Source organism: Morus notabilis, unplaced genomic scaffold, assembly GCF_000414095.1.
Source record: "Morus notabilis unplaced genomic scaffold, ASM41409v2 Scaffold140, whole genome shotgun sequence".
NCBI lineage: Eukaryota > Viridiplantae > Streptophyta > Magnoliopsida > Rosales > Moraceae > Morus > Morus notabilis.
This window is the reverse complement of record NW_010361275.1, coordinates 137409-148706: the sequence shown is the minus strand read 5'-3', so window position 1 is coordinate 148706 and position 11298 is coordinate 137409. Positions and strand designations below refer to the sequence as shown.

Below are 11298 nucleotides of genomic sequence, written 5' to 3'. Positions count from 1 at the left end.
ATATGACTAAAAAAATATTAATCAAGAGTAACGAGTAAAAATCTAGATATATATACACTCTAAAAGGTCTTTATTATCCTATAGAAAGAGTATTTACCTCCTTTTTCTTTTCTTTATTTTTTCTCTATTAATTTTTAGACTAGTGAAATAACTAAAATCAGTTGAAACTTAAAAGTGGAGATAAAATTAACGGGGTTCAACTAGTCGTATCTCGCATTTTTGTCAATAGAAGAAGTTGTTTTTTATTGACAAAAATAATAATTGGGATTATTTGGTTAATTAAAGAATATCAATGTCAGGAAAAAAAAAAGTAACAGAATTACATACAAATATTACAGTGTAACTAGCCAACTAACTTGAAAGGGCAAAGATGTATTGATGAAAAAAATCTTTAATTAATGAACACAATTTTACATCAAATGAATGAATGAATTTCAATGTTAAGAAAAAAAGAAACACAAAATTAATTATGAAGAACTAAATAAAAAGATCAACTTTTGGAGCCATCTTCCCAAACAAGATCTTCAAGTCATTCTCCAAAGGCGTTAGGTTCAAGTCCAACGTCCATGAAACCTTGACACTACTATTAGATCTCTTCAGCACAACCGGAGTCTTCGAAACGACAACATCATGATGATGATGTGGCATGATATCGGCAAACGACCCTTGCATCTCCATGATGGCTTTGTGGCGGCGCATGTGGCCGCCCAAGGCTTGCCCCATTGAGAACACCACCCCGCATATGCTACACTCGTGCTTCTTTGGTAACGAGCTCTTGGCGGGGCTCGTTTTCGCCGATTCGTGATGATCATCAACCGTCATCCTCCGCTTGTTGTGGCTGGCCCGGTGGCCTCCGAGCGCTTGGAATGACGAGAAGCGGCGGTTACAAGTTTTACACTCGAAAACATCGGTTGATGGTGGTCGGTACTGTCTGATAGGCTGCACAGCCAAACCCGAACCGAGGAGCATTAGGTATTTTGCCGTGTCAAGCTCATAATTCTTTTCCTCTTCTTCTCTCATCCTCTTCATGACGGACTTGGTTTGCAAAGTTGAACAAAAACTAGAATTTTAAACAAGTAAATGGAACGTACAAGGAATGATTTTCACTAGAATTTTAAACAAGTAAATGGAACGTACAAGGAATGATTTTTTGTTGTTTTTGTTTTTGTGAGGCTTACGACTTGTGGGAATTGGATAGGATTGTTTAGGGCGAGACTGCTCCCTGGTATTTATATTGGGGGGGGGGGGGGGGGGGGGTGTTCAAGATTTGACTCTTTGACTCAGCTAAATTACAAGATTGCCCCCCTCTGAGTTTGAATTTGGGCTTGTTAAATTGTGGGCAATTAGGGAATTCCGTGAGTTTGACTTTTCTTTTGACTTGGTAAAGTTGTCATTACGTACTTTTCTTTTGTTTGTGTGCCATACAAGACACGAGAACTATTATACTATTATTAGCCACGTGCAACCGACGAAGAGGACTATTTATTTTGTTCAATTGTACGCGGTTGACATTGAGACTACACTCTGTGTGTGTGTGTGTGTGTATATATATATATATATATTATGTGTGCGTGTGTACATATGTACATATTATGTGTGTGCATACGTAAACTAAACATGTTAAGAAAGCCAGTCGTTTATGGCAACTGGCTAAAGCTATATTACAGCATCGTTGTTGCTTCCTCATCTGCTGTTGAGTTTCTGGGAATGTTCCGAAAAGTTTTCTGAAATATATACTAAGATCTCGTTCATTTCACTGATTTGAGTTTTGTTACAGTAAAAAATTTTCAGAAACAGTCACATTTAATTTTTTTACTATAATAAAAAGCTCTCATATAAAATAATATCTCAACTCGAATCAACGAACTAAACAAGGCATAAGAAAAAAGCATTTTATTGTCTGTTTGTATGATACGCAGAAAATTCTTGGGAATTAAGCGATGGGGGTTATATCTTGGCTTTCTCGTATTTTCGTTTTTTTTTTTTTTTTTTTGAAATTTTCTGTTTTCTAGAGTTTCAAATATGTCCACTAGTTGACGAAAGCTAAATTTTACAGAATTTTAAGACTAATGCACGGACTGAATTATCAAGAGATTATAGATACCTTTTAAGAAGGAAAGTGTTGACTACAAAGCGCGCAATAAAGCATAGTAATCACTGCGTCTAAAATCTAAAGCTAATGAACAATTGGAGTTGATTGCTACAATTTTATAAAAGATAAATTTTACAAATTTATCTTGAACTATGTCATTTGTATCAAGATACACTATCAATGTTCATAATTAATTTTGTGTTACGATTTATGTCTTAAAATTTACATCCTCTCTCCTGAACTTTAAAATTTACATCCTCTCTCCTGAACTTTAAAACTGTGCTATTATTTTCTTTTAGACATGCTAGCACGTGTAACACATGTGAGGTACGACCTTTAACTAACCCAAATGGAATAAGGGTCCTTTCTCCACTTTTTTCCCTCACATTATCTTCGTTTGAGAAACTACTTTAAGGAGAAAAAATATATGTGTTTGGAGTTGTTTTTATTTTTATTTTTTTACGTTTTTTGAGAAAGAAAAAATAAAAATGGAAAAAAATAGCGTTTAATACAATTAAAGATAAAAAATAGAAATAAAAATGATTTTTTAGTTTAGTATAAAATGAGAAAGAAATCATTTTTTATTTTTTATTTCTGTTTTCTCTTCTATCGGGTAGAGAGAGAGACATTAATGAATTTTTTTATACTGAAAACAATCTCTTAATAAAACTACCAAACGTATTTTTAAAAATAATTTCTGTTTGAGATTGAAAACGTTTTCATTTTCATTTTCATATAAAAAATAAAAGTATTTTAAAACGAGTTCTAAACGCATCTAATATATCTTAAATTTAGCTTCTAATTAATTTATCTAGAGTGAAAAACCTTTTTTTTTTTTTTTTTTTTGCAATTTCGTCAAAAAATAGAAGTTCACAAGATACGGATGCCTTCAAAGATTAATGTGGCATACAGGTGAGAATGATGGCTGACAATTTGATTGTTATCTACTCCGCCGACAGCAAAAGCGCATTTGAAACATTGTGCCTTTTTTTAATTCACGGTCAATTATGACTTTTTAGTTTTCACACTTTGATCTCTATAGTTCTTCATCTTACAAAATTCACCAACACAGTTCATCGTTAATTAAAGTGTTTTCAAACAGACTACCCTTTTATTAGTCTTTTAAAATGTAATTTTGTACTCTTCTTCATTACATTTCATTTTCACATCCAATGAATGACCAAACCACAACAAGTAAGAGCAATTTGTGGGTGTGTTTTCTAGAAGATTTCAAAATAGGCAACATTCAAGTACTAACGTCCTCCAGCTTTCATACCAGAGAGACTGAGAGAGAAGAAAATGTTTGAGTTTTTAATTCTAAAGTCTTGTTCATTTTATAGATTCGAGTTTTTAGTTTTAAGTTTCTACAGTTAAAAGCTCTCAGAAAATGTCACATCTAACTTTTTTTGTTACAGTGAAAAATTCTTAGAAAATATCACATCTCAACTCGAATTGAAAACTCAAATTTGCGAAGTGAACGAAACCTTATTACAGTTAAACACTCTTATAAAAAGTCACATCTAACTTTTTTATTATAGTAAAAAATTCTCATATAAAGTTACATTTCAACTCAAATTAAAAATTTAAATCGACAAATTAAACGAGATGTTAGCGAAACTGATCACTATTTGAGTGCAGCTAAGCAGTTGGGCCAAAAATAGATGATCTCATTAATAATAATAGCAAACAAAAAATCTAGACAAAATCTAGAATACTACAGATTATTGTCGGCGTGCTAACCCTGCATATTACGACTTACTACCACTGGTAACTCATCAGGTGATGAGTATGCTTAATTTTAAAACGCACAGCAAGTGTGACACTTTCGCTTTTTTCTCCTGGAGTTAATTGATATCTGTAAAAGGAGTTCTAAGAGGTGAAAAAGCCAGATGAGGGATCTTGCTTTCTGTATGTTTGTGGCTCCATGTTAATTTCTTCTCCGCAACATTTTCAAATGCGGGGCTTCTCATCTCCTCGATTGATGTCAAGCTCGGCACGCTTACAATACGTTTCTTCGGTGTGGTGCTATTATGCTGATCAACCTATATACAGAAATTTAAATCAGTAAGTGGACGTTTAATTAATAGATTCAAAATCATGAGTCAGAACTATTTTCGTTTTATGTGTTTTTTGTGAAAGAAAAACACTGTAGAGAACTATAAATCATGATTCAAAATCATAGACGAATATAGAAAACAAATATCCTCTAAGCTTCTTAGCTAAACTAAAGTAAACGCACTGAGGCCTTGTTTGGTCAAACACAACACAAGTATGAGAATTGAATCTCATCATGAGGATTAAAGCAATTGGCGGTTGTAAGATAATATACCATGTAATCTTTTATAAAACACTTCTCTGCTTGAGTTCTGATATCTGATATGCTTTTTCCATGCTTCTCTTGTATTGACTTGAGCTCATCTAAGCACAGGGCAGTCATGGAGTCTGATTCCTTCTTATTTTCCTGGTCTTGAAGTAGCGAATCTGCCATTTCTTCTTTTCAGTTAGTTAGCGGATTATGTTATAAAGCATACATAATTAAAATCCCCGAAAGAGAATTGAATTACCATTTATGGCTGTCAAAGTGTCAATTGCGCTAGCATTAAAGTCGTCGTCCACCTTCAGAGACGCAGAAACAAATTCTTTGTGTGCAACATGATTTGTGGAGATATTTTCCCTGTTAAACAAATGAAGCAAACCAACATATCAATATAGGAAAACGTAAGAAAAATTAAGAAACATGTAACTAAGACAAGAGGATACTTTGATGAATTAGGGAACAAATACTCACTTCACTGCGGATTGTATCTCTGCAACACTCTTCTCATTGAGATTTTTGATGGACGACTGAGCATTTCTCCACTGTTGCCTAGAATAATCCACCCTCTCTGAGCTGCATATGAACCATTTGAGAGCATAAACACTTGATAATGCGCGTTTTAGATTGTCAAAATGGCATAGATAGGAAAAACCATATGTAAATACTGATAAATTACCACTGGTGTAGGCAATTTTCCATAAAGGTCCTATGTTCAGCTACTGAGAATGTATCTTCCATGTAATGATTTTCTGCCTTTTCTAAGAATTCGCTCAACTCCGTCGTAGCGCCAATAGTACCTTGTTGCATGTTCGACATCTCCCGCAGCAACCTCTTATTCTCTTGTTTATTAGTGTCCAAGATGTTCCTTGACGCCTCTGATACCTGAGTACATTTTTTTTTTCACGTCAACCATAAATATACTCGAGACCTTCAAATCAAGAGGAGATGAAAGAAAAACAAAAGCTGCATCTCTAAACCCTTTTACCATGGCAATTTTCTTTGATGTTACAGTTGCTAATATGGCTGCAATGTTCTCTAAAGCTGCTCTCTCCTCTCTTGCAGCCTCTTCCTGTTTCAATATGGTGGCAAACTTAGATTTGCGTTTAATTTTCTTATACTGAAAATCATCGACAAAAGTGCACATGGGTGTACCTTAAACATCTTTTCAAAAGTTCCTAATTGGTTGGATCTTTCATTCTCACTTTCTTCAAGAATTCTACTGACTTGAGAAGCCCGATCATTGAGGTCATTAAAAAACTTCATAGTTGCACTTGAAATCATTTGCGCGGCAATTAAACTTCGTTTTAGTCCCTGCAATTTTCCATGAATATATTAGAGCTCTCTTTAGCTCATCTTCTATAAACTTTGATACTCTTATAATTAAAAGAAAAAAAAAAGAAAAAAGAAAACTTACTTCCTCTTGCTGTTTGGTGGAGAAATCCAACAGTTGTTTCTGCTTATTGAGAGAACTTTGTGTGTAAGAGATTACCTCCTCAGCATCCATAACCATTGTGGCAAGAAACTGCAAGAGAAAAGCGCATTATACTCGATAAATTAATCCAAGCTTTGCGAACAAATTTCAAACAAATTAATCTAACCTTTACAACAATAACTACTTACATTCTCAACAGAGATCGCTTGTGATGATATTGTAGCATATATCTGCTCCAGGTCAGATGATGCTTTTCTTTGTAACATGTTAGCAAGCTCCTTCAAGCTCGCTACTCCTGAGCAATATGTCTCTGTCATTTTACTAACCCGTGACTCCAATGCTTGAGTCACCTATAATTGAGATGGTGTCATTAAAATGGATAACATATAAGTAAATTTTAATATCCTATTTTAAAAGTTTATTTCTTACATCACATTTACTGGCGAGATTTGCGCGAAAATGTTCTTCCATAGATCTCATTTGTTGTGTTTGTTGCAAAACAGACCCCAGGATGGTCTTATGGAGGTCTTTTAAACTGTGATCAAGCTGAGACCCAAATGTCAAAAGCAAGTTTTGATTTTCCGCTTCCATCTTGTCTTTCTGATCTGCAAATAGTACAACTTTCTCACTCAAATTTCCAAATTTACTAAAACGTAGCTTAATTATGGGGAAAGAGTTTATTATGCCCATATATGAAGAGCAAAAGTTTACATGAAGAACAACATTTATTGAATGAAATCGAATAGTAAGTGAAATAACATGAATATCATGCACAATCAAGGGCAATTGACAATTTTACATACCTAATTGTGCAAACAATGAACTTATATCTTCTGACGCATGCTGCAGATCATTACGCATCCCCTTTGCACACTCAATTAAAGAATTTTCTACTCATGTGTAGAGAAATTCACAACTATTTGTCAGTAATAACCAAAAAAGCAAAAATTATTATGAGAGAGAAAGAGAAACATAGAGAAACAGAGAGTTGATTTTGTTCAATGATATCTGAGTTTCCTCACCTGAGGATAGAAGGCTTGAGATGATTAACTCCTTCTCTCTAAGAGTTGACATTGCCACTCTATAATTCTCTTGGAGCTCAAGCAATGCCTTGTTACTATTTTCCAGACTTATCTGTAAACGGACAAGTCTCAATACAGGGTTCATATTCATAAGAAATCCAACTGTTATGGTACACATACCTTGCAATCATTAAGCTCTTTTTGTAGATCAAGCTTCTCTTCTTGCTCGGAAATATAGAGCTCGCGGAAGCTATCCACTTGCTGCAGAAAGATATTAGTAAGTGGTAACTAATATAGATATTCTAAGAGAAAACATGGAAACTTAAGAGGGAATATCTTACCTTCTCTGCAAGGTTAAGATCGTTCTCCAATTGTTCTATCTTCTCATTCCTAGCCTGTAAGTATATTTAGGTCTCATTCATTTCAGCGATTTAAATTTAAAATTCGAGTTTTGCTACAATAAAAAGCTTTCAGAAACAGTCACATTTAACTTTTTTGCTACAGTAAAAAGCTCTCACATAAAATCACATCTCAACTCGAATTAAAAACTCGAATCAGCGAACTAAACGGGCCCTTAATTTTAAACTCATGAGCTACATGTCAAACGAGATTCAGTTTACAGTTTAAAAGTTTTCCATGATAGGAAGAAAATTACCTTCTTTTCAGCTTCATCCTGGGCAAATCTTTCGTGCGGAATGTAAACACCATTCTTTTCCCTTGCTGCTCTAATGTCTGTTAAAGTTGTATGCAGACAACAAATTTAGTGTCGAGCTTTTGTCACAAGAATAATCTATAGATACATGGGCATTAGTCACCTTCTTTCATTTTCTCAAGCTCTAAATACAAATCCTTAAGCAATACAGCCTTGGACATTTTTTGGTTTGCCTGCAAAGATGAAATTCATTTGTTAATACAAGAAGCACTGAAAAATTCCATAGAGAATATAGTTAGGAAAAATAAATAAAGACAAACCTCAGGTTTGTTTTTGATATTTTTGGCACGATAGGCATAGTCGAGTGTGCTTAAAGTTTCTTCCAAACTGTGAGCAGATGGAGAAATTGTGGCAATGATGCAAGTTTTTGTTTTCCCTCCCAAAGAGTCTCTTAATAACCTGGTAAGCTTACTGTCCCTGCATACAGAATTCAACACATACTAAAAAAAAATGTTTGCACAACCAAAATAAAATTAAAATGGTAAAAATATTGTTGTGAGATGAACCTGTATGGTATGTGACTGGAATGTTCCACTAGAGCATTGATGACACGACCCAAGGTGAGCAAGCTCTTATTTATCTCCCCTGCTTCTCTTGCACGGCCCTAATAGAGTTGCATTATTTCAATCAAAAAGAACAACAACGTTAACAAATGACAAACTACTAGAAAACCTATTGAAAGCCCAGATAAGGGGGAAAAAAATGTTTAAGATATCTTTAGTAACTATCCTAAAGCACATATAACGCGAAAACTAAAAGTACCGTACCTCTCGTGCACCTGAGCGAGATATGTTCTCTGATCCTGCAAGATCAACAAGATTAAGTTTTCCACATTTGATTAACTCCTCATCACCAACTGCCGCTTCTTTGATGTGCACAGTGATGGAAAAAACCGAATGCGAGCGGCTGCAACAAAAAAACAAACATGAAGTTGGTCATGGCTTTTCTTCCTAGACTTGAGATTTTAGAGACTCAAGATTCTGTATCAAATGAAGAAAATAATACCTGCTGCGCTTGTTTAACAAGGTGTCCGCCGTACGCCTCTTCGAGGCCCCTTGTTCCAATAGGGTATAAATCTCATTGACACTATACACGGCTTCTTCTTCTAGGCCTCTTACAACCACACAACCCTTTCCATCTTCCATTAGTGAAATAGGTTTCTTTTGCCTATCTTCTACTGCTGCAGATCTTGAATTGTCATCAGGAGCCAGTAAGTCAGTTATTTCTTCATTATAAAGCTCCAAGAATGTCACTTTCATGCTGTAGTCAGCGCTTTGTGCTTCAAGTGTATCAAATATTTGACGAACTGCTCGTGGGATGACACCAGCCTCAGCAGGCAAATCACCACCCTAAAATATGATACCGCAAATTAAATATAGTTAATGAACAGAAACTTCACCTACTTCATCATGATTAAAATAGAAAGAAAATTACCTTATTTCTCATGCCACCTTCCATTGTGTAAGTTTTACCGGTACCCGTCTGCCCGTACGCAAAGACGGTACAGTTGAAACCCTCAAGAACTTCATTCACAATTGGCGAAATAGCTTGGTCATATATAGACCTTTGTTGTGATTTTGGCCCAAAAACCTGTAAATAATGTAAAGAACACACAAATAAATAGATATGCAATAAACATTATGAAAACTAAATCAAGAAGAAGAACAAAGTCATGACTAAAACATTACCTTGTCAAAAGTGAAAACTCTATCTATTTGCTTGTTAGCTACACTCTGCAACACAGTGACCTCTCTTTTATGTTCATTGCAAGAGATCACCTTCTGCACATTGGATCTTTGCTCCTCTTCACTCAATGGCCTGACCAAAAATGATAAATGGCTAACCCCAATGCATATCTTTTTATTTTTATTTTTAAATTATACATAAAAAATGTATATTTAAAATATTATTCTACAAAGAGCATGTTTTATTACTAAAGAATGTATGAAATGACAAGAGCAAAATATTGCATTTCATTAAGAGAAAAGACTAATGCCCCGTTCTTTTCGCTGATTCGAGTTTAGAATTTGAGTTTTGCTACAGTAAAAAGTTCTCAGAAACAGTCACATCTAACTTTTTTGCTACAGTAAAAAGCTCTCACACAACATCACATCTCAACTCGAATTAGCAAACCGAACGGATAATAAATTCTTTTTCGCCACTTACTATTCCCTTCTTATCAAATTAAAAATTCAAAATTTCGATTAAAAAAGTACAAGAGCATAAACAAACTTTATTGAGCTTCTTTTTTATCTTCTCTTTTGGCTAATTTTCTTTTCCTTTTCCATAATTTACATTTTTCACATTGTAAAAGCCATAAAGTATAAGACCAGAAAAAGAAAAAAAAAATCAAATTATGAATCATAGTTTCCATTAGTTCACCTTCAGCACTCTTTTGTCCTTCATTGAAGCTCATCAATTAAAAATACTAAAATAGTAAAATTATACCTGCATCGGAGGAGAACTTGGATATTAACCTCTTTATCCCTGTCCGGACGAGTTGAGGACCAGTTCCCGGTGTGGCGGTGCCTTTCGGGGCGAGGCGTGAGGAATGGAGACGGCGACGGAGCGATCCCCATTCCGACTTTCCGGCACAGATCAGGAGTCACTGACATTCTTTCCTCTTTCACTATTATATAAAGAAGAATCAAACAACATTAAGAAAGACGAAACTTTTGCTGGAATTGAGCAAAGAAAAGAGAAAAAAAAAAGGGGGAAATCATGGACTTACGGAAATGTTGGTGAAGATTCGAATCGAAGCAGAAAGGGAAAATTTGATCGATTTTTGCTTTTGTTGAAGTGTTGATCAAGTTCGGATTGGGGAATCTAGAGAGAGAAAAAAGAAGAAAGAGGTTTTTGAAGATGAGTGAGAGAGTGAGAAGTGAGTGGGTGGTTTTGAAATGAGGCGTGTTTGATTTTATGCTAACGGCTAGTTGACGCGAGGCGTGTTTGATATCTCTTTTTTCTATTTTCGAAAAAGTGGGCCCACTCTGGGATTAATTATTCAAAGGAGGCGCTCACTTACTTTACTAGTACCATTGGGTATTTTTCTTTTTCTTTTAAGAAATTCGAAAATTTTGTCTCAGGAAAAGGGAAGAAAAAAAAAGACTATAAATTGCTTCTAAGGTTTGCTTTGCAAAGATTCTCTGGAAAAAAAGACTATGATGTGTGTGTTTAGAATTTATTTTAAAATAATTTTATTTTTATATAAAAATAAAAATGAAAATATTTTTAATATTAAACAGTAATTATTTTTTAAAATGTATTTGGTAGTTTTATTAATGAATTATTTTAAGTATAAAAAAATTTATTAATGTCTTTCTCTTTTTCTCTATGCTCGAGAGAGGAAAAAATAAAAATTAAAAAACGACTAAAAGTCATTTTTTATTTCTCTCTCATTTTACACTAAACGAAAAAAATCGTTTTCAATTTCCGTTTTTGTCTTTATTGCGTTAAACGCCGTTTTAAAAACGTTTTCATTTTTTCTTTATCAAAAAACGTGAAAAATAAAAACGGGATCAATTCCAAACATGACTGATATTTCTATAAATATTTGTGTCAGAAATGCTTTGGCATGCGAGAAGAGTTTGTAGTTAAAATTACAAAATATAAATTCTTAAAAAAACAAGTTTAAATAGACTTTTTAAAACTATATCAAAGTGTTCCAAGTACAAGCAAGAGAAATGAGATGATGAAATTCATGCGTAAAATAATGAATGCAGA

At 34.1% G+C, this 11298-nt stretch overlaps 2 protein-coding genes across 3 annotated transcripts; both read right to left on the bottom strand.

The window, feature by feature from the left end:
* Positions 1 to 433: 433 nt before the first annotated feature.
* LOC21392260 (zinc finger protein ZAT11) lies at positions 434 to 1188 on the bottom strand. The gene has a single exon (XM_010099084.2). The coding sequence runs from the start codon at positions 1027 to 1029 to the stop codon at positions 478 to 480; it is 552 nt and encodes a 183-aa protein (XP_010097386.1). The 5' UTR covers positions 1030 to 1188; the 3' UTR covers positions 434 to 477.
* A 2538-nt stretch (positions 1189 to 3726) lies between these two features.
* LOC21392259 (kinesin-like protein KIN-5B) lies at positions 3727 to 10429 on the bottom strand. Of its 2 annotated transcripts, none has more exons than XM_024166235.1 (24): positions 10307 to 10429; positions 10024 to 10204; positions 9264 to 9393; positions 9010 to 9165; positions 8581 to 8924; positions 8343 to 8481; positions 8082 to 8179; positions 7836 to 7992; positions 7679 to 7748; positions 7519 to 7595; positions 7205 to 7258; positions 7044 to 7124; positions 6864 to 6975; positions 6645 to 6731; positions 6271 to 6446; positions 6030 to 6191; positions 5824 to 5931; positions 5562 to 5720; positions 5395 to 5478; positions 5086 to 5291; positions 4881 to 4982; positions 4657 to 4766; positions 4422 to 4582; positions 3727 to 4134 (listed from the first exon to the last, which is right to left on the bottom strand). In XM_024166235.1, the coding sequence occupies exons 2-24, from the start codon at positions 10188 to 10190 to the stop codon at positions 3937 to 3939; spliced, it is 3138 nt and encodes a 1045-aa protein (XP_024022003.1). In that variant the 5' UTR covers positions 10191 to 10204; positions 10307 to 10429; the 3' UTR covers positions 3727 to 3936. The 2 variants fall into 2 exon arrangements, with proteins under 2 accessions (XP_024022003.1, XP_010097385.1); XM_010099083.2 differs by having other exon boundaries at positions 4422 to 4573.
* Between the last annotated feature and the right edge of the window lie 869 nt (positions 10430 to 11298).

Excerpts from the sequence above, each read along its gene's own strand:
- LOC21392260 (XM_010099084.2), bottom strand. The coding sequence starts at position 1,029 with ATGAAGAGGATGAGAGAAGAAGAGGAAAAGAATTATGAGCTTGACACG.
- LOC21392259 (XM_024166235.1), bottom strand. The coding sequence starts at position 10,190 with ATGTCAGTGACTCCTGATCTGTGCCGGAAAGTCGGAATGGGGATCGCT. Across the intron at positions 8,925-9,009 it reads AAGGTGGCATGAGAAATAAG|GGTGGTGATTTGCCTGCTGA; the intron begins GTAATTTTCTTT and ends ATCATATTTTAG. Across the intron at positions 5,932-6,029 it reads AAGCGATCTCTGTTGAGAAT|TTTCTTGCCACAATGGTTAT; the intron begins GTAAGTAGTTAT and ends TTTCTCTTGCAG.